At 39.3% G+C, this 23,051-nt stretch overlaps 1 protein-coding gene across 1 annotated transcript in view; it reads right to left on the reverse strand.

Annotated features, from left to right (window-relative positions):
* Positions 1 to 3,798, reverse strand: part of LRFN2 (leucine rich repeat and fibronectin type III domain containing 2) — a 39,488-nt gene extending 35,690 nt beyond the window's left edge. Inside the window, exon 1 of the mRNA XM_065632210.1 lies at positions 2,426 to 3,798. Within this exon, the coding sequence (XP_065488282.1) occupies positions 2,426 to 3,798 (1,373 nt within the window). The remainder of the gene's footprint in view (positions 1 to 2,425) is intronic.
* Between the last annotated feature and the right edge of the window lie 19,253 nt (positions 3,799 to 23,051).

Genomic DNA, 23,051 nt, shown 5'->3' on the forward strand with positions numbered 1-23,051 from the left:
TCTTCCTATGCTTCATTTTTCCCAGGTGCAAAATGTAGAGAAATAAAATTTGTTTTCTTTGGTGAAGTGTTTTTGGGAGCTGTGAATGAAAAGAGCTATGCATCATCAATGAATTCTCAAAAAGTCCCAATGGGAGATTTAGGAAATAGCACTGTCCTACTGTGCTTCTGGAAAACTGAGTAAAGCAACAAAGGGCCAGAACCTCATTGAGTGTCAGAAGTGGTGACAGGATAAGAATTTAGGGTGCCTTACACCTTGACAGCCACTTGTTCCTCCAGGCCAGGCTGGCAAGATGGCATATTTCTCTCAGTTCTGCCCACGTCAACCAGTTCTCATCTCTGCAGCTACTAGATTGCATGTCTTCATTCTGCATTGTTTATTTTATCTACCCTGGCCATCCTCCTCCTCAGCAAATTGCCACATTCAATCACTCCCAATACCTGACAACATCCACTAACTATCTTCCTGATTGCAAAGACATTCCTGTTCACTGGGCCAAATTCACTATATGGTGTCGTGTGACTATACACATCCTTCAGACTATTTTTTCAGGCTTCCACTGGACTCAAGATCTTAAATACTATTGAGTTTTTTGCCTCAGGAAAAACCGACACTAGCATATTTTCTTTCATTCTATTATTACGCTATCATTACTTAGTTTTATCTTATCCTTTCATTCTACTTAACTCCACATAGTTGCAAGTTCCAAAGCTAACGCAGCTTTTCCACAGTACATTAGCTAGAGCAAGGTAAATAATTTGCAGCTGTTAGCTGATTTGATTATTTCAACTTTTTTTTTTTTTTTTATTTTTTTATAATTGAGGAATAGAAGTGAACAGAACTGAATTTCTGCAGAGCTTTTCAGTATCTGAATAAATAACTTTTGGAAAGAAAATGTTCTTTGGACTTCTTTGTCAATATTTCTTTTTTTTGGCAAAGAGTGGTTAAGTTTGGGGAAGTTAAACAAATCACTTTATTATTTCTGTTCTACAACTAATTGAGATAAAAGTATTTATGACATAAAATTTTGTTCATGTCAACTAAACATGAAGTTCTGAAAACAACTTTGAAATTAGACCTCATCGAAAAACATCACATGAGTATTTACTACCTCTTGTTTTGACTTTCTCAGGTTAAAGAAAACTATGCTATGGTAAAGAAAAAACCAGCAAGATCTGTTCTGGGATCCAGAGACTGAGGTACTCTGACTTGACTGCTGCCGCAGCTCTCACTACAGGCAGTAGGAGAAGAACGGAGTAGTTTGCAAGCCAGCAGATAATAACCCCAAGCCTTTCAAGGAAATCAATGGCTTTGACTATATTTTAGCCAGAGATATCTCTCAAATTATAGTCAAAACCCAAATCTCATTATTCCTCTACCAGATCAAATTTTTCTTCACTGGCTTCAGGAAGCTTGTAAAGCTATAGGAGTTTACGTGTTTGGTTCTACTTTACCCTGAGATTCTAAATTTACTGGTAGCTCACATATATCCAGACTTCAGCTCAATGCAACTGATACCACTGCCTCTGCGATAAAAAGGCAGGAAAGGATGGTTTCTAGAGATTCATCATTAGCATGAACATACTACATCAATCATTCTTCCAAGATAGAGGGAAAAAACAGTAATACTGTTTTCCTGTTCTGTTAAGCAGTTTCCTATCCATTTTTAATCCCTAAAATGTATTGCTTCTTTCTTTTTCATGGATAGGATCACTGCAAGAGTGACTCTTTTTTTACATCATTAAAAGCTGGAGGAGTCGTGGAATTGTGGGAAAATAATAAGCATTCAGGGCTTGCTTTTGAAATTATCTCTATCTCTTCTTGCATTTAATATGGCATAAAGCATTAAATGCTCCAAAGTTGTCAGCCGTTACAGTTGTGTAAAACTGATGTTAGTGAAGTAAGAAACAAGCTCTTTTATATAGGTGAAAAATCTCTTGCTAACAACCCTGAATCTTGAATCACAGAATAATTAAAGCCTGTGTTATGGGTAGACAGCACAAACTTCCTCCCACGTTGCTTCCTCTCTCTGTAGTATCTTTCAGTCCCACCTACAGGAGGTGGAAAAGGAAACTTCTGACTTCTAGCCTGTCAAGTTTTTCTTTCTTTGTTAAGCCTAGTAAGGAGGCTACCAGCTGTGGTACTATTTTTTTCTTAAATTTGAAATTTTACTGAAAACAGCTGTTGTTAGATAATGAATACTATAGAGATTAGTAATGTATGACTTAGACAGGAAGGCGATGAACAGACCCACAGATAAACTGACAGAAACAATGCAAATTTATCAGACACCACTAATGCTACTGGTGAGAGTGGCAGTGCTACCTCAGTTAAAAGTCAGATCAGTGACCTAAAAATAAAAGACTTCATACCCTGCTTTCCTCCCTCTGCCAGTATCAGAAGACAAAACAGCAATTGCATTTACCTGTAGATCAGGACTTCATCATCCGAGCAATTATACTGTAGCTGATACATTTTTACCCGAGGGGCCGACTTGCTCACTGTCCATTTGACCAGAGCTGAGGTAGTGGTCACATCTGATACCAAGACGGCCCTTTCAGGTGGGCCTTTTGCTTCCCCTCGGTTAGATTTGCTGGAGCTGGTGATGTCCGAGAGCCTGGATTTTGGTGGGGCTGCTCGGCCTGTACCATTGCTGAGATGGGGGAGCTGAACAATTGAGAGCTCAATCGTTGCAGTGGACTCTCCGGCAGCATTGGCTGCTATGCATGTGAAAGTCCCGTAATCCTTGGAGGTGGTAATAAGGATATCTAAGGTGCCATTGTCATAGACTGCTGTCCTCGAAGAGTTCCCGATGAGACGGTCATCAGGGGCCACCCAGTGAATGATGGGTGTGGGATCCCCAATGGCTTTACATTTCAGAGTGGCAGTTTGCCCTTCTAAAACCAGCAACTTATGAGTATGTTGTGTAATAAGAGGAGGCTCACAAACAAATTCTTCCTCCCGCACATACCAGAAGTACCTTCCCTTCAGACCTGGAGGAGAAGCACAAGTTTCCATATCATCATCTCTGTCAAGCCGCCTTAACCAGAGTAGCTCGCAGTTGCAATGCAGTGGGTTGCCCCCAAAGCTCAGAGACAAAGGTGGAGAAAATGGAGTGACAGCTAATGGAATTACTTGAGATCTCGCAAATATAGGGTCAGGAGGGAGCTTCTGAAGTCTATTGGATGTTAGATCCAATCTGGCCAATTTCTGAAGATCTGCAAATGTCCCCTCTGTAATATAATCTATCAGGTTATGATCCAAACTGAGCTGGTGCAAGTTTATCATCTTCCTTATAGATTCCCAGGGAATGCTTCGGAGGTTGTTGTAGGAAAGGTCTAAGTCTTCCAGTGTCAGCAAAAAATCCTCAAAGGCTTCATCAGAGATGCTGCTTAGCTGGTTGTTGTTTAAAATCAAATGCTGAAGGTTAATTAAGCCTCTCAAAATATCCTCTCCAATGTCAGGCAGCCTGTTGCTGTCCAGATGTAAAGACCGAAGGCTCTCCAAGTCAGTGAAGGAATAAGGCTGTATGTAACTGATGGTGTTTCTGGACAAAGTAAGGTCAACAAGTCCAGACATATTAGCAAAATCCTGTCGGCTGATATTAATAATAAAGTTGCCCCCAAGTCGGAGTTCAACAGTCCTTCGATCTATGTCTAGTGGTACAAAAAGGAGACCCTTGGAAGGACACAAAGTCCCCAGTGACTCAGACAGGTTCTGACAGACACAGTATTTGGGACAAGCGTTGACCGTGACAGCCATTCCAAAGACCAGGATGCTGCAGAGCAATTTTTCCATGGTAAATCACGCAACAGTACCTGCAAGAAATGAAGAGTGTTACAAGGAACATCAGCAGCTATGACACAGTTATGTTTCCTCTTATGTTTTAGGTACCATCTACCTCCAGAGAGACTTTGCAGTGCTTCCTTTCAGGAATCACACCTAAAGCAACCAGCATTCTGGGATGGGAATGTTAAGTGCTATTGCAACATTTTTCCCCACATAATGCATTATTTTCTTAAAAAAGATTGTGGTTTTCATTCCAAATATGAATGGGATAGGAATTCTTAGTGCTTATGCCTTGTAACAGGATCTTGTGACTGACTACCTGTTTTCTCATTACAGTTTTATAATTTTTGTTAGGTAGCTGGTAGAGGACAAATCTTGCCATCAGGTGGCATGGCTTACTTAAAACCTTGAAAGATTTCATTTGGAACAGTGCCTGCTTCTTTGAGGGTAGAAGCTGTCCTATAGTAATTACATACTGCTGCATAATAATGTGGAATTAGTCTTAGGGTTGAAAGAGCTAATTTTATGGATAAAAATAACTGCATATTTACGCTTCAGTAATGTGGTTAGTAATGACCATGTAATTATCTGGCCAGTCCTGTGGCAAGTCAGTTCACTTGCCCACTCATAACAAAATATGTGATAAGCAGCATAGGAAGCAGAAATCACTTGCATAATTGTCACCTGGATTCACCCTGTGTTCAGCCAACCTGTGGGAAGGACAACATCATCTAGCTCCAAAGAAAAGACATGCAAATGAAACCTATGCTACCTTGGGCTCCTGGCAAGCTTTCTGATGTCCCCATGCTCATACACTGCCATTCTTTCTGTTGTAGTGATAGCAGTGTTCTCCCATGCATCCATGGTCCTCCCATGCATCCTGCCTCTTTCTCTTGACGCCATTATTTCTCTCTCTCTCCTTTTTTTTTTTTTTTTTTTTTTTTCAGCTATCACATGTTTTTCCAGCTTCAGCTGTAAGGTGTGTGTCTTTGAAGAATAAAAAAAATGTTTTACAGGCTGACTTGGAGTGCTGCTTCAGGTTTAAGAATATCTTACATACATTCACTGACCTTCTTCCCACACGTGTAGGATGTAGGTAAAATTGTTTTCTTTCTGTTTCTTCCCTGCCTAGGCCCTGTCATCAATGAGACCCAAGGAATGGGCAGTTCATTCACTTCTAACCCTCATTCACCCTTTGAGCAAAAGTGCATGTTGAGCTATATTTTTGTGAAGGGTCTCCCAGGCTTTCTGGCCAAGATGGTGTGCCCTAGGCTCCAAGTTCCTCACTTGCAACAGTAGCTACAGGCACAATTCAAGCTATGACTTCCCATGGACAAATTTTCCCTCACTTTAACCTACATCACCCCCACCATGTAACTTTGCATCACTGTCCTCAGTCCTTGGCATACACCATATGCCCTCTGCTCATCCGCCTAGTAGTTTTTGGCCCCTGTGTTTCAAGAGACGTCATGGCACAGTAAGACATGAAAAACCCTCATGTTTTATCAATTGCCCCCTTAGTGCCTACACAGTAGATGGCAGACAGTCACCAGTGCCGAAGCTGGCTCCTTACTGGTGTGCACATCATGGGATAAGACCTAGTATCTCTTAATGACTCCAGTAAATAGCACCATGAGGTCACTCAAACTTTAGCAAACATATGACACAAGAAACGTATTTCACAAAAAAGTCACATTGCAATTATTTACACTTCATCACACAGCTGAAATGACAGTTACATAGATGTTTTACAATAATTGAAAGAAATCATAAATGTTAGTTATTAACCTCCCAGTAACACATACCAAACACAACCCAAAATCTATCACTTCAGTAATTTTTTTAAACTCTTTAAATGCGTCTTGATCCACCTCCCTGTGAAAGGAACAACAACAAGTGCCTTATGTTCAGGGCTCTGCCCAAAGCTGACTGGTTCACCTCCCGAAACTTGGTTTGGTTTCCCCTCTATAGAATATGTATGATGACTCAGAAAGAAGGAGTTGTAGAAATACAAAATGTTATGAGTGCTGACCTATGCATAATATGTTCTTTATGGCAAGGTTTTCTGCATGGTGAGATGTTAATAATTATATGCTGTTATTGCTATTTCATAGGAGAGGAAAGGATTGACGCATCTGTGTTTGCTGAACTCTGCAAACAAGATAAAAGCTAGATACTTTTAGAAAGGGTGGCTTGAGACGAGTAATTTTACCTTCAATAGTAAATAAAAGGCTACTGAATAAAATGTTTGGAGATAGCAAATATGTTATTGATGCAAATCTGCAGCATACTTAGCAAAGAGCTATAAATATCCCTTACATTATTATCAATTGGTAGTTTACTAACAGGCAATTGGCTTTTTGAATCTTAATTATAATTGTGTTCTGCAGCTTTAATTTAGTGTATTACCCTACCAGCTGAAATGATAAACAAAAAGCAGTTTAAAAGGGGAGAAATAGATACAGTTAATTAGTAATAAGCCCTTTCATAGCTTCTCGCTCATCTACATTCCCACCCTCTGAATATCTATTCAAAAATGTGAATGCACACTTACGAGAGCAGTGTCTCCTTTAAGTGTCCCAATTCTCTAACCACATTTTTTCCGGATGCTGTTAAATATCACAGTGCTTTGGGGAGATGGTTGACGCTAAGCATCAGAGTGAAAAGCGTTTGTGAAAAAAAATGGGGGAGGAACAGAAGTTAATTACAGAAAATAGGGACTGCAACACTGAGAGGAGGCTGTGAAACAGGAGATCTAAATGGCAAAGTAAACCCTGATGGGGAAACCATCTGTGGATGGCTTGAAAGTGCATCATCTGCCTGTGTGTGCTTGCATGTATACATGAAAAAGACATAGTGAGTGCAATTTGTGATTTTAACAGCAGGAGGACAAATCAGTAAAACCATACTAGGATGGAAATATGATGGCTGCTCTCATTCCAGTTACTAATGCATTTGAAAGTATTAATGTAAATATTCATTGTCTGCAGAGGAAATTTCTAGCCTTTGTGATTTTTGCCAGCATTGGTATTTCAAGCTTCTGAGCCTTGGGTTTCTCTACATGGTGGTCCTGAAGTGACCAGTTCATGACAGAGCAAATACGGTACAAACCCAAAGGGCTCCTTATAGAACATTGGAGAGAACAGAGGTGGGCAGAGCTCCTTAACGTCTGGGGTTTTCATAGGTCAGCTGGTTTTCCTTTTCCTCTCCAGACAAACAAGGCACCTGTGCCACTGATGAGGTTAGAATTTATGAGTCTGCACAATTATAATAGTATCTTCTAAAATCTAGATTCTCCTACAAAGTCATGGTAATTGCTAGGTGTCAAGAGGATGATGTAAAATAAAAACTATTTTGATTTCAGTTCTCACAGCTTTCTTATAAGACAGAAAATAAAATGTCAAGTTTAGGGTCTATTTTTGCTGACCATTTTGCTCACCTTGTTCCCAAAATCTCTTGTGACCTGCAACACCATGCATTTTATGGGCTACTAATGGTAGTCTTGCGATAAACTCACCATTCTGATTTACATTTTAAAGGTATCTATCAGTCAGATAAAGTAGATTTCACATAGCAAGTCAGTAAATCTGGCAGAGATCCTGTCTCAGCCCAAGATGAAAAATTGCCCCTTTAGTCCTCTTATAACATGGATCGGCATGAATTAATACGTGCAAGAGCCATAAACTTTGGTGTTTTGTATTCAAATTTTCCTCATAAAAATACAACTTCTGAGATTTGGCATCTCATTTCAGGAATGTCTCTGAGGCATTTTTTAATTATATATTCATTGAGCTTTGCATATAAATTCCAATAATCTTTGTGTACTACAGCACCAAGTACAAGGTAACTGCCAGACAAATAAACTATAGCTGCAGCATACAGGCTGGGGAAAAAAAGAATAAGAATAATAATAATTTAAAAAATTCTACTGTCTTCAAGTGCCCTGGGACTCACCTTCCAGAGACTGTATGGGTGACTTCATATACTTTTCTTCAGCTTTGTAGGTGCTGTGGAGGAATTGTTTTTTCTTTTCTGGGAGCTACCCTTTTCATTTTTCTTTACCTTCTCTTACCTCTGTGTTCAGTAAACCTCTGTGACTAGGAAGTCTACTCCCCAGCTACCAGGCTTGAAGGGCTGCAGTAATGGGTGAAGTTGCATGCATATTCTCTGAAGCAGTCTAATCTACAATAAGCAAAAGGGGACGGGACCCTGTCAGGATGAAAACTACTCCTTAATCCCTTGCATTGATGAAAATCATGTGGGAAAGATTAGTCTCAGGTACTCCCTGGTCCACACCCCTGGTCCATATTTATGCCTAACTCAGCAAGGGATGGCTATAGCAGTAAGAAATATAAATGTCTCTGCACCTGACTCTGTCCTCAGGACTACATACATTGAAGCAGGGGTTCAGTGTTAAGCCACTGCTAGCTTTGTGAGCAGCCAGGAGACCATTCAGATGTTTAAAGTCAGTTATGCACCTCTGGGCTCCCAGGCTCAAACTCGGGATAACTATCACTACTTTTGTTTAGCTTTTGTCTTTTGTGTTTGCCCTAGTTGCTGCGGGTAAAGTGTCTTATCATCAGGTGTGCATATGTACAGTGCAACTTAGATTTTGGCTAGACCCTCTTAGGAGCTAGTTTTATTGAAAAGAATTAATAGCTTTAACATGTGAATTGCTTGCTTTCTGCAGCCACCTTTCAAATTATAAATCACAGAGGGAGAATATTTACAAGCACACACTTCTCCAGGTGTTTGTGGCTTCCTTTTTAAATTCCACCCGCATTAATTTGACTGATAATGCCTCCAGAGTAACAGGAAAAAAAAGGATGAACTATAACATATTTATTGCCCTTTGTACAACTTTGTCTTGAATACTGTGGCCATAGCAATGTTACAACCAAAAGTATTTTACTACCCTAGCACCACCATCAGGTTCATTTATGCAGTTTGCTGTGAGTGCTGTTCCCTTGTTTTCACCTTTCCAGGCATAGTGGGGGTCCATCCTACCTGCTCTGTGCTCCCCAGCCCTGGAGGCAGTCCTGGTTTGGTAGTGTTTAGGAAGAGCTCTGCTGAAGAGGTATGTGACTACAAATGAAGCCTACTCATAGGAAAGTCTTAAATGTCAGAACAATTCTGTTATGCTTACAGTCTTTTAAGAACTGATTATAACTGGATCCACAGCAGAGGTAAGGATAACCCATAAAATGCAATTTTCAAGAGGGTTCATTCTGTGAAGGCTGATTTAATCCATCCAACAGATCCCCAAGGAAATAACCCAATATTTTCTTAGGCAGGGCTATCACACACAGGAAGATATTGCTCTCTTTCAGTCTTTCATTGGCAAAAACTTCTGTCTAGTTGTGTACATTTTTGGGAACTTTTCTCTATTTTTCATCATTCTTTCCTGATCTTTCCCTGATGCTTTTTTAAAGTACTTTGGGTTTTTTTAAGTACTAACTTTACCCAATTTCTTTGTCATTCCCAAGACTGAAGTGATGCCTTTACCAAAATCCCAAATTGCCAATGTAGCTGCTCAGATGCAGAGCCAGGTCAGATGTAATTCACTTACAACCTGAACATCTTCACGTCAGCAGGCTATAAGTGTGGTGGAACATACATCACTTTATGCACCACAAACCTCTGTTCACCGTGAGATTTGTGTAGGGGAAGCTCTGACCTCACAGCAGCTTTTCTGCTGAAGTACAGGGCTATAACACTGATGGTGTCTGGCGCAGGAGCCTCACAGCTATAATGGAGATATATGTTTTCATCCTTTCATGTCTCCTAGTTTACTAAGGCATCTCATTTTTTCCGTTAAAAGCAGGACTTTTCATACACTCTAAAAGAACAAATCCATATGCTAATGTTCCAGCAGAGTTACCCCCTGTGATTAGTCACATTTGACGTTACTTAGGCTGAAGAAAAGAACCTTGAACACTTCTATGAAGGTTTAAAATCTGTAATACTTGGAAGACAATCGTAAGCCCAAATCTCACCAGACAAATTTCCAAGTCAGTCAAAAATATCAGCACCTTGTTTCTGTTTGACATAGTTAAACTACTAGCAAGTGCTGCTTAATCGAGCTCTTGAAATACATGGTATAAATTCCCTTCCTAGACTCACTTCCTTGTACTATATAGATATCACCTGGAAAAGGCATTTTGAGCACTAATGGAAAAATGTGTGTGCTCACATATGTGTGTACATGAGGATTTTCATTTTTCACAGTGGTTTTGATCTGCTTGTATCTTCTCTGCCAAAGATATGCTGGGCAGTATGTGTGTCTAATAGCCTTAGTGACCATAAAGCACTTACATTCTAGGATGTACTTACATCCCAGTTCCTAGGAAAAGAAACAAGAGATCTTAAGTCAAGAGGAAACCAGGTGTATGTTTGTTATTATAGATCCCACCTCACTTTTACTAGTGCTTTGCTGTAATGAAGACATCATTATAAGCCACTGGGTTTTAAGAAATGTGCAAAATTAGTCAAGCTTTTGAGATTCATTTTGTGAGAAAATAAAACTTAGTGAACACATTCTGTGTACTTCTGAGCATCTGCTTGTCTGGCACTTCCCCACAAGACATTTGGGACATTTTCATAATTTCAGATAAAATCTGAAATGCAGAAGCCTCAGAAATATTTACTACTCACACATTTCAAGAATATAGGGTAAATTTCATCAAAGCAAAGCAGAGAGACTTCATTAGCTTTATTAGATTTCTGCAGAGGAAATAATGCATCCTGAGTTCACCTCTTGTTTGGTATCAGAGAATCCACATGGAAGAGTGACATAACTTATATCCTGGCTGCTGAAAAGGCTTTAACCTGGGTTCAGCATTTTTAGACAAGAGGCAGTCTGCTCTGCTTCTAATATGGTCTGAGCTATACAAGTTCTCTGGTGTCTGATAAGCAATAAGCTCACTCTGTGGTCCTAATATAATTCAGGAGTAGGTCAATCAGGGACACACATCCTTTGGAAGCCAGACTTTCTACTAGTTTTGACAGAAAAGTGCATTCCTTAAAGCTCAGGGATGTAAATGCTGATAAGGATGCAGACGTGCAAAATTATTCAGGGAACCTGGATGCCCATTCCAGTTCACTTCAGTGGGCCTTGATGTCCATGTTCCTGGGATGTTTTTTAAAGAACTGGCACTAGACAGTAACATCGTTCTGTGAAAACAGCTACACTGTTGTTACAGTGGGGGCTGCTGTTTCTGCAAACACACCATGCAAATGTGAGTATTATTTAGTGATCTAGTTAACAAAATAAGAGATTTTCCACCCAAATGGTACAGGTGTGACTACTTCATTATAACTAATCTGTAGACCCTGTCTGATCTGGCATGTGGTTTCAAGCTTAAAATTCCACTTAGCAATTACCCTAAATCTCTTCTGCTGCAAAAGATGGAAATTTTTACTCTACAAAGATATTTACCTTCAATGCTAAGGTCAGTATCATTTGTATTATGGTTCAGTTTTTAATTCCTGCATGATGATTGTGATAACTAAATTAATTCAGTCCTCTAGCATGAATCCAATAGGCACGTTTGATTTATTTATTCAATAAAAATCATACTACTTTAGGCAAACCACATCATTTCAAAATGAAAACATTACACCTCAGAAACACTAGAAATAAGTATTTCGAATGCTTCATTTAATACTTTTCCGAAAGTGGTCTCATGAAACCTGAATAATCTCATGAATAGGTTTTGTCAACATGAAATGATACATATGAGTGAGTAAAACTTCTGGCCAAATAGAAGAAAATTAACTCTAGCCAGAACTTGCGAGTGGCACATTATAACCTTAATAATCATAGCCAGATTTTGTTGACGAGTGTGATTTTTACCTGAGAAAATAGCTGCACTTTCATTATTCTACCTTCGCTGACTGGAAAACACAGGCATTAACTGCCTCATCTTTTGGGAAAAAAGACTGCTTAGCTACCTGCATGATTTTTGAATATGCACAAAATTTAAACATGCAGTTACTTGTAAGTATACGGAAACAAAATAAACAGAAATGCCATTTAGAAAATCCAAGTGTAGATGTTTTGTAAACAGAGAAACTTAGGTAATGCCACTTGATATGTGCATGTGCATCTGTATCTACTTCAGTTGCATGCAATTTTTTTTTTCAGGAGCAAGACACTGCCTTGAATTGCCTGAACCAATAGATGACAAGCTGCAGGTGAGGGGTAAGAGAAGCCCTGAAGCAGCTGTGCAGTTACCTGGTGGCTCCTGCCCATGGGAAGAAATAAACTGTTCTCCATGCGTGGGGATGTGTTGTATCTGTGGAGCATGGTGATTTCCCAATGAAAGGGTCAGAGGAAATGCAGAACATTTTCAACAGCACAAATTAGAAATGACTTGGTTTGTGGTTTGTGTGTGTTTAGTTGTTGTTGGTGGTGGTTTGTTATGTTTGTTTGCTTAGGGGTTTTTAGTTTGTGGGGGTTTTTTCTGTTAGTTTTGTTTTTTCCTTCACTATTTGCGGGTCCTTTTTTTAAAATTTTTTTTAAATTTAATGCCTCCCAACATTTACCTTTGCCTCCTATTTTAATGCTGTGTGCCAGTCTCCATCAGATTTCATCTACAAACACGAGTCAGCTAAGCTGAGCCCTTTTGCTATTTTTAGCCATCCAGTTCACTTATTTATCTGGTTCTTTACAACAATCCTGCATTTTGCTTTATCAGCATAACAGAGAAGCTACCAGTTATTTCATCTTACTCATTTTGAACACACAGGGAAGCTGCACAGGTATTAAGGAACAGCTCTCTCAGAGATATTGCCTATGGTGTGAAACACAAATGTCCATCAACAGACCCTATTGCTTTTTGCAAATACAATTGAAGGCCTGTTATCACCATCTGAATCCAAATTCCTCTGAGCTCTGAGCCATAACAACAACTCCTCAGGTAGCTCTTTATCCCTAGCTTACCCTAATTCTTATAAAAGCCTTCATATATTCTTATTTCCTTCCACATCAAAGGAAAAGGGGGATAATTAAAATTGGGATTCTCTTCTTTGTCTGGGCTTGTTACCTAATTTTTTTATAGACCCTTCTTTGAGCCCTAGATACAAACTCTGTCCAATATCCCTTAGGAAGTATTCTCTATTAGCAATATGTACTGCAGTTTTCCTTTCATATACAACCTACACACAAAGAGGCACTGATATGAAAAATAAGGCATACATGCAGAAAGACCTTTTTCTGGTGTTTCTCATGAATTTAATTTAGCACGGAAAGTTTTGGAGATGCTACCAAACATGGGCAAGGCAAATTGAAGTAAAAAGAAAAAAAAGCTGGATGTTGCAGATTAGGATTCATAAGCATTCTAACATTGGCATTCGGTTGCAGAGGTCCACTGCTACAGGAAATATGACCCCATTGGTTTGTCATTGGTTTATGGTTTGGTAAGAAAACAGCAGAAGTCTGAGAAGGCAATGTGTGATCCCTGCTACAACGCAGCCTCCACAGGCTCTGGCTTTTTCTTGAGCCTGGTAAATATTTTACTGTAATTTCTTGTTTTTCACTTAGTTTGGACAGAAATAGATTTGTCAGTTAAATTTTCTCTTTCTAGTCACTCTCAATTTCCAATTCTCATGCAGGAGGATAATTCATTGTTCTCTGGAGGACTTAACACTCCCATTATTTCTACTATATGAATATTGAGTTTTTAAAGTTGTAGACGATGTCACATCTGGTTATAGAGTTGTATATTTCCAAACTGCTGTGTCACTGGACAGAAAAGAGAAAGGAGGTATGAGCTTTTGGTGGTAATAGTTGTTGTTTCATATGAGGTTCTTAATACACTTTACAGAGGGGACTGCTACTACTACCTTGTTTTTACAGGTGAGTATGAAGAGGCACAATCTGGCTCAAATATCTTGCCCAAGGTTACTCACCAAGTCCCTTCTGGAAAACCCAGCTCTCCTGACCCTCATACCTTCTTTCTGCACTGTGATGTTTACATGCATAAGACTTGTCACTATACAATTTGTTAATACAAACTTAGGGTTGTGGATAGTGTTTGAGTAATTACATTGAAAGGAAAGACCATGAGTCTGCGTTCCAGGGGAAGAAATCTGTCCTTAATGCTAACTCCTAGATTACTCTACCATTGCCTTGATATATTACAGTTTCACTTAACTTTTCTTTCTCCCCTGTAAGATAAAGTTAAATACACCTATTGACTTCTACTAATCAGTTGTTTGCAAGGTACCTGGAGACTCTGTGTGTGTGTAAAGACAGTTTATGGGGAAGGCTGTTGGCACAGGGAGGGAGATTGCAGATAAGAGACAGCTTTTCAGCCCTTTCTCCAGCTCAGTCACTGGTTCATTATCATTCCATGGCTGACGGTCAGCACAAGCCAGAGGTGGTGGATGTCTGTACAGAGCTGAAGTGACTCCAGTCCCAGATGCCCTGTCTGCTGCCCCAAGTACCTGCATCACAGAAGCCCCAGAAAGCAGCTTTTCCCACTTTCCTGACATCTCACGTTCTTCTACTTCAATGACTTAACCATAGCTCAGAGTCTCAGCCTTTGCAAGCAGCAAGTTCATATATGGTGGAGTATGTTTTTAACTCTCCTGGCTGGGGACAAAACTTGACTAGTGCAAATAAGTACACAGGGAAACTCACCGTGAAAGCAAATGGAAGGTAAACAAAAAGCACCTCCAATCTATTACTTTATAAATAACAACAGTACAATAGTATCATGACATTTCAGTCATGTGGATGAAGCTGAAAGGTTTGAATGTGAAACCACACAAGGTACTGCCATCTTTCTGTCAAACACTGACTGATCTGCAGAGACCTTGTCCCAGGAAAGATGGCAAGTCTTCCAGGTGAAGCTAGAGGAAGGTGAGTGGAAGGCAAGATGAGCATAGCTGCTTTTCTGCTACACTTGCTATGTTTATTTATGAGGAAACAGAAGCTTCCAATCCCCAGGGTTCTCTATAAAACACCTTTCATTGGCACTAAGTCAGCAAAAAAGAACAAGTCTCTTAAAATTAAAATGAAGGGGAAACATGCGATAAAATAAAACATATAAGCTGCAAATATTTCAAATATATATTCTGCTTTACTTCGCAGTTTCTGCTCACCAACTACTCACAAAATGACAGTCTTATCAGATAAGAATGGCCAGCTGCTATATGCTGCATTTAAATTTATATTGCAAACAAAAGGCTCTATTATCCAAGGATTTTCTCATTGCATTCCTAATATTGTCTTTCTGCATGCTTTATTGTTCCTCATTTCCTTACATGCTCTTTGCTTTCTAGTATGTACCAACACATCCTGATATTTGTTTCAAACATTTCGGGTTTTTTTTACTTAATCTGCCTTTGACTAAATTTCCCTTTTTATGCCTTTAAACACTCCCTGCTTCTCAAACACCATCTCTAAAGCTGCTGTCTCATACACTCTTTGCTGTTTCCTTTTCTCTTTCTGCTTCCCCCCCTCTTCCTTCATTCCCTAATCATTTGATCACTGCAGTTCTTTGATGTGTGAGTCTTCCAGTTCAGGCCCAATTTAATTATGTTTTTCAGAAGCCTGACCTCTGTGGTCCCAATTTGTTCAAGACATTTCCTTCATTGATCCGGGGCCAGATCCCTGTACTGCCTGTTCTAAACTAGATTCCTGATATTAGAAGCGGCCATGTATTAGCTCTCAAGGTCAGTTTGCATATATCAGCAGTTAATTGCACTGACTTGTTTGCAGTGGATACAATACACTCTTCCATGCCCTTAGGTCTAGATGCATCAACACAAAATCAAGGGGAAACAATTAGAGGTATTCTCATACTACAATAGATGCGCTTGCTTCACTATTCATAAGCATCCTTAAAGAACAGATGACATTTTTCTGTAAACCGCAACAGATCCCAAAGGTCTCTATATTTAATTTCTGTTGGGCTATTATGAAAACAACATCCAACACTCTTGAACTTTCCTTTCTTAAATTCTCCTTTTGACATCCACCATTCAGGAAATAATCATAAAGATGTTTCAGGCTTTGAGGTGAGAAGGCAAATATGTGGTTTCAAGAAACAACAAGAGTACTGTAGAACATTTACAAAGTAAAACACACCATCTTGGTGGCACATGGAGTTGGTAGAAGCTAGCTCTGTTTATAAAATACCAGTCTGATACACATGAAAACACTCCCCTGTACAAGCAAACAAACAGCTGCATTCTTCGGTTGAGAAGCATGAGCTTCCTATCCGTAGTACGAAAATGTATGGAAAACTGAAGTGCAATTTTTTATCTCAGGGAGAGAAAACTGCAATATTCCAGCCAAGAAAAGGGGAGAAAATGTCCATGGTGATTGCTGCTATTCATTGTTTCCACAGGGTCTGCAGTCAGTGGAGATCAAGAAAGACACAGAACTCAGTGACAACTGCACAGTAATGGCACTGTGCCACTCGGCTGTCTGTGGTCAGTGAGCACGAGGGGTGGCAAAGGTCTCTCTGAATTAGACTGAGCTAATTAAATACGGCTCTGTGCTTGACGGGATCTACAGATGCTTCAATCCACTTTGTCCAGTTCTACTCAAGGATGATGTCAAATCCAAGCAGACCAGCATGAACGCACTATCCTTTTCTGCTGCCAAAAGCTGACAGCCTGAATAAGATCAGCACAACCGTTATGCTTGACCCTGACTGAAAAGTGTCAAGGAAACTGAGCCTCTGGATAAAAGCAGAGCTCCTTCAGGCCTGCAACGTCCATTCCCCGAAGCAGAAGGCTAAAACTGGGATGACATATCTGCTACCATGAAAAAAGAAGTGCTGGCGTCCTGGTCTTTAATATGATGTGCTGAAATTCAGAGAAGTCTTGGAAGTCCCTCCTTTCTCGCCATGAGCATCACAAGATGTTGCCTCTCATGTTGATGGAAGATTTTTTGAGTTGAACTTTTGATTTTAAATATGGGAGAAAAGTACTCTCAGCTCCTTTATGCTACCTATATACCTACCTATAACCATGTGGTGTGAGAAATCACAGAAATTCTTCCCAGGAGATGGATGTTCGTATAAAAGAAGAGATTAAAACAATCATATAATCATAATTCAGAAATAAATAAAAAATAACCCTTGGATTATTTATCCTACTATCTCACAGTTTCCCCTGATTTTCCCACATATGTTTAAATGAGGCACCCAGGAGGCACATCTCTTACCTCATAACATAACATCTTTCAGTTTCAGAAGTATTTTATGACACTCCAGCCCAACCCAGTGTCCTGATGAAACTTATCTGCCAGCACACATCCAGCTCTTTCTGCTGCTTCTAAATTCACTCACAGCAAGGTCTACAAACACACCAGAATCCTTGTAACAAGTACTCAAAATGGGAAGGGAGAGGGAAGTGTCCATGCTGCAGGGATCGGTTCCTGCTTGATATTTTCCCACTCATGAAAGATGTTCTCTCTGTCTGAATTCTGGAGACTGATCTGTGCCGTCCTATTCCTGGAGTCTCCATTCTCAAAATCTATGGGAGGTTTGTCCAAGTAAAATATGAGTAAAGATTTCAAGACATGGACTTCTGAGCCACAGATTCCTTGAAAACGGCACTGCCAACAAAACCTGTCCTATGTATGTCATTGTGCTGATTGGGAGCTGTGTTATTAGGCTGCCTCAGCTTTCCCAGTACAGAGGAACTCAGTGGTGCCTGCTGACAATAATAATAGGGATGGTGAGTAGAGCACTTGAGGCAGGCCCTTTGCAGGCTGTCAAAACGTGACTGGACACAGTCCTTGCCAGCCTGTCCTACTTGACTGTTTTGAGCTGGCAGGTGGACTAAATGATCTCCGGAGGTGCCCTACAAACTCAGCTATTCTGTGATTCTGTGGTGTAAACTGGTTGCATATTTTTATGCTATTTATCTAAAGGGCATTCCTGATCTCAGTGCAGAACCAGAACAGCTTCTGCCCTTGTGCTCTCTGCAGCATTACCGGTCTCATATATAACTTTGGACATAATGGAGATTAGTACCAACACTAGTGATTTCTACAATAATGAGCCCTATTAATAAGGAAATTAATTTATAGTGAAGATGATTCTGTCAAACAGGTTCTTAATATAGCAAATACTTCTCTCCAGAACACAAGCTAACAATTCCCTCTATCCATCACACTTTGTAGTCGTGGCTCAGGTACCAAGCAGAGCCGAGAAGAGTCAGCTTTCGTGGATCAATATTCCAGACACAAAGAGGGGATCAGATTGTGCTGGTTGATACATAATGGTAAAGCTATTGCTAGAAATCAATCCTTTGTTAAAATGACTGAGAATGATTGCAAACAAATCATTGTCAGGGAAGCAAGGGTCCTTGACTTCTTCTTTCAAGATTATTGCCCGCTTCGGAAATCAACTTTAATAGATTTTATTTTTTTTTCCAGTTTAGGTAAATTGTGACAGCAAATGAAGCCACCATGTCACTTTTTCCTAAGCCTATCATAGGAGTGGGAATGCAATGGGTGGGGAAGAGAAGGTGAATTGTGATCATCGCTCTAAGGAGGGAAAGTGAGAACAGTCGTAACACAGTCTTTGTTATGGTAAATGAAAGGCAGGCAGTTCGGTCTCTCTGCCTTCTCCCAGCTTCCCAGCTTTCCTGGCCTGATGATTCAGTGCATGTGGTTCATTGCAGCACTGTCCTGTGCCTGAACATGCAAATTTTCTCCGACGAAAGGTAAACAGTAAAGAATATTTGGGATTAATATCTTTCCAGAAAAAGTGCTGAATATAAAATGCCTGTGAATACTATCTAAGGAATTCCAACATTCAAAGAAAAGCTTCATCTCCAGAGATACAGATGCATGTCTAACACAATGTGAAGAGCCACAGAATACAGGAATGACACAAACATGTTTAGAAAACAGATTGAACCTAATCAAATATATGGAAATATTTCCCTCAAGTATAATATCTTCGATTTGACAACAGTTTATGCTGAATAACATGGTCAGACACTGCAATGAAAAATGATAGAGGAGAGCCATGGGGGAAAGCTGAAAACAGAAAGACACACCCTAAATCAGTGATGGAGCTTGTCAGAATACCTGTGAATTGTTTTACTGCTCTCCAGTACGTCATGAGGCCCTGAAAACAAAACAAATTTTGTTGTTACCTCTGGAACAGGGTACACGATTGCTGCAGTGACATACAAGCCCAAAATATTTACTGCATGTTTCATCTCAAATACAGAAAGCTTACATCTCTGTGTCGAAGCCATCTTCCAGACAAAATGACTCCTCTGTCGAACTGTTCATAATGTGATAACCCCCGCTGGTTTTTTTTAAAGCACGAAAGAAATCTGACTTCTCTTAATAAAGTGTTTATTGCTTAGGAAGCCTCAGTTTCTAGGAATTTACCATCCTTAAAATCCAGTAAAAGTGTGAGCTACTTATTTATCAATATGAGTCAGGAAGCACCTGGAAACTGCTTCCCATATGATGCAATATATTGAAATAATACAAGCATTTCAAGGTTCACATACACTCACAGTGCAGCTGCTAATAGAAATGCAAGTAAATGATTAATCAAAGCACAAAGAGCTAGAAGAAAATGCAAAAGTCCCATATAATTTCAGGTATCTAATTCACTGTTTTCCAGTATTTCCAGACTACTACGTTTGTATTGGTTCCTTGTAAGAAGTTGTGATTTCTGCAAGAGATTGCTGGTATGGGGAGGATATTCTTTAATAACAGGGCTGATTTTACCAAGCTGCCTTCCACTCCCTTTGTACAACAATGAGTTCAATAAGTGGTTTAACAGAGCAAACGTGGAGAAAAAAATGCAAAGACCTGGGGACTCCTTGACTCTAGTTATACCTCAACTGCAGGTGTGCTGTAACTGGAATCAGTTAAAGTCTTCAGCATTAGACCTCTTCTTCGTCGTACTACATTTAAAATAATCAGTAAAAAAAAATGTGTACTAGTTCCACCAGTTTAACAATGTTTGATCATTGGAATTAAGGTCAGATGAGACTCTGCATCTGAGTCTCTGAATGATATGTAAAGTTTTAAACAGTTTTTCCTTCCCATAGTGCAGGTGAAAGTTAACTATGAGGCTTTAAGAGGGTGATTTAAAGTGGTCACAAATTAATAGAACATAGAAGAATTATACAAGACTAGTTATTTTTCCTGATTTTTTCACCGTCTCATAATAGTAATTGTTTAAAATTGTACTACTACAAGAATTGATTTATTTCAGGAGATTCCTGATACCTGATACTAGGTAACCTGGAGTGATGAGGTATGCATTTGACCTTTTGTAGCCTTGCTTTTGTGAAATTTTCATGGAAATTTCCATGGCTGGATATTGGAAGAAATGTGGGAGGCTGGAGACTACTGCTAGTGACACAGCTGTATTCCCAGAGTTTCACCTTGCGATCATATCCCACCCTGGCCACTGAAAACTGCAGACACAGCACCTTTCACTAAGGATACAGCACATCATTGGTACGTAGTCTTTAAACGTTTTAAGGAGTATAATTCCAGAGATAGATCCAGGGATGTTTTAACAGAACTCTCTAATTTTTTTGAGGGAGACAGATTGGAATTAAAAAAAAACCAAAGCAAAAATGACTAACTGCCTACAAATAGATGAAACATCAGACTGTTAAAGATGAAAAAGAAAAGTTTAACACATTGCAAAGGTATATAAATCATCAGAATTTAGTGTGTATAAAACAACTGAAGACAAAAAGGAAAGATGACCTTTTCATCCATAGGGACTTAATTTCACTGCTTAGTCACAGACAACTAGTATTTGTCCTTTGGAAAGTTTCTTAGTATTCTTCTAGGTGAGTTCTCTATCCTTACAATGAAAGCAAAGACTTTCATTCCATTGTTTTTCTGTCCTGCCAACACACTTGAAAGCATCTTGGGCTGAAATTGTTTCTTTCTATGCATTCACATAGTATGTGCAGGTTATAAAACCAACTGCTTTGGGGACCCCTCAGCACTGCCCTAATTAAAAATAATTATACTAGTACAAAGAGTGCCTTACTAATGTTAAATATAATATTCTACCTATTCTAGCTATTTTATGTACCTAGTGCCATAATACATAACAAATTACTGCTTTCAAAAAATAATCTAATTTGAATTATCAGCAACATCATTAATGGCAAAAACTACAATTTCAAAGAATCTTAGTGGTTTAGGTACTGCAGAAGTATTTCCAAAAGTGACTAAGGCAACTACAGGCTCTCAGTATTGAGAACCTTTGAGAATCCCACTTTTGGAGAACTAAGTAATTTATCAGTTTTTTATCTAGGTATGAAAGACAGCTAAGGACTTCTGAAATTTTCATCCCAGAAGTCTTGACTGTGAAATAGTCTCCCAGGAAAGCAATGGGATTCGCATTGATAAAAGGTATATTTAAATAGTCTGGACAAAGCACTCAAAACTTGTTGCAAGGAAATTCCTAGAGTAATGAACAGAGACCCCATGCTAGGAGAAGGACAGACCAGTATGAGCCAACAGGTTTTCTTTTGATTTCTCTCTTCAGTAAGTCTTTTGTGGAGCATTTCTTTTTTTCCTAATGGCAAAAATAATAGAAGAAACCTTTCTTCAGTACAGCCTTACACTCGCTCTGTTAATTCGCCATAGAATATAGTTCCCTTATTAATATACTCTACACTCTCACAGACATATCAAATAATATGTCAAAAAGATAAGAAAGGAAAGGAAAGAACTTGGGTGACATTTGTTGACATTTCCAACAGAGAGGAAACAAACAAGTTACAGCATTGTTGAATGTTAAAAAGGCCGTGGAGAGTGAATTTCTCCTCATCAGTATGGCCCTCAGGGCATTTTTAACACAGTCTGATATTGTGTTCCCTAGCAGGAGGTATTCCTGCAACACTAGGAGACAGGGATAGCTCCTCTCAGCTCTTTGGAGACCTCAATAAAAAGGTCACCAAACCTTTTATTTTAATTTACATTTTAAAAAGATCAAGGTCACTTTTTAAAAAGAATAATCAAGTTGTTCAGTCTGCATCTTAACAAAATATCAGCTCCAAACAGAACTCAAAATCAAAATACAAGCAGTTTCATTTTTATTTAAAATTTAAAAAGAGATTGAAGGTTCTTTATTTTTCTTCTTTCCTTTTCTGAAATCATGTTAATATCCCTTTAGCAGCTGCTACCGAAAAACATCAAAAAACTTAATGTGGCCTGAGGGTGGCTCACTACAAAGCCATGTGCTAATAATACCTTACATTTATAGCTCTTTTCATCCAGAAGAACCAGATCCCCAGGCAGTGAAGATATCGTGTATGCTGGAATAATAACTTTGAGACCCCTTACTGACATGTGGCTGTTCCTACATGCGTTCAACACCCAAAATGCCCCATATCTTTAGAGCTGGGGGAGCACTCTGTGTTGCGGAAACTACATAGAGAAATTCAGTAGAGCAAAAAGCAAACACATGAGCTGCAATTATGTAAAAAATGGAAACTGTGAGCCCTACCCTTCCAGAAGGTGTCTTTGGCTCACCAGAGGAACAGCCGTACTACTGCAGAAGGTGTCCTAGAGCCTTTCGGGGGCTCTGGCTCAGCCCTGGTGCGTATGGGTGTTCCCACCTGCCATCCTGGCAGCACCCCTCCTGGCACAGCAACCGTCTGCCTGAAAGGCTTCCTGGATGAGGAGGAGCAACTCTCTGACCAGGTCTGATCGATGATCTTGAAACCACAGCACAAGCCACATCATTCACATAGAAAATCAAAACTGCTTTTTCATGTAACAAAGACGAATCTTATGCTTCCGTTATCTTAGCTTTACGGAGCACCAGCTCATCAGGCAGGAAAAGCTGATACGATGAAATCTAATAATGAAATACCAGGACTACTCTGAATTCATTTTTACCGCCTGCTAATTTTTGAATTTACTTTAACTTAATGCTTGATATTTTACAGGTAAATATCTGTTTCGTTGTACACATTTTAAAAATGGTGAGGGAAAATGTGATATACTGATATATCTCAATTAAAAGACAAATACCTTTTCTCTATGTGTAGGAAGCTGCCCTTGTATCTATGTCCAAATACTGAACTACTCCTCTGTGATGCACATTGGCATGACCAAATTAAAAGTCAACATAGTGGTGCTGATTTACATCTGACGTGTCTATTTCTAGAGCTTTATTACAGCAGTAATAAAATAATGATTAATAATGATCACAGATCACATTATTTAGTGGCAGTAACCACGGAATATCTCAAAGCATTTGTAAGCTATTCGCACAGGGAATTGC

The sequence above is a fragment of the Caloenas nicobarica genome, chromosome 3 (assembly GCF_036013445.1).
Source record: "Caloenas nicobarica isolate bCalNic1 chromosome 3, bCalNic1.hap1, whole genome shotgun sequence".
Taxonomy (NCBI): domain Eukaryota; kingdom Metazoa; phylum Chordata; class Aves; order Columbiformes; family Columbidae; genus Caloenas; species Caloenas nicobarica.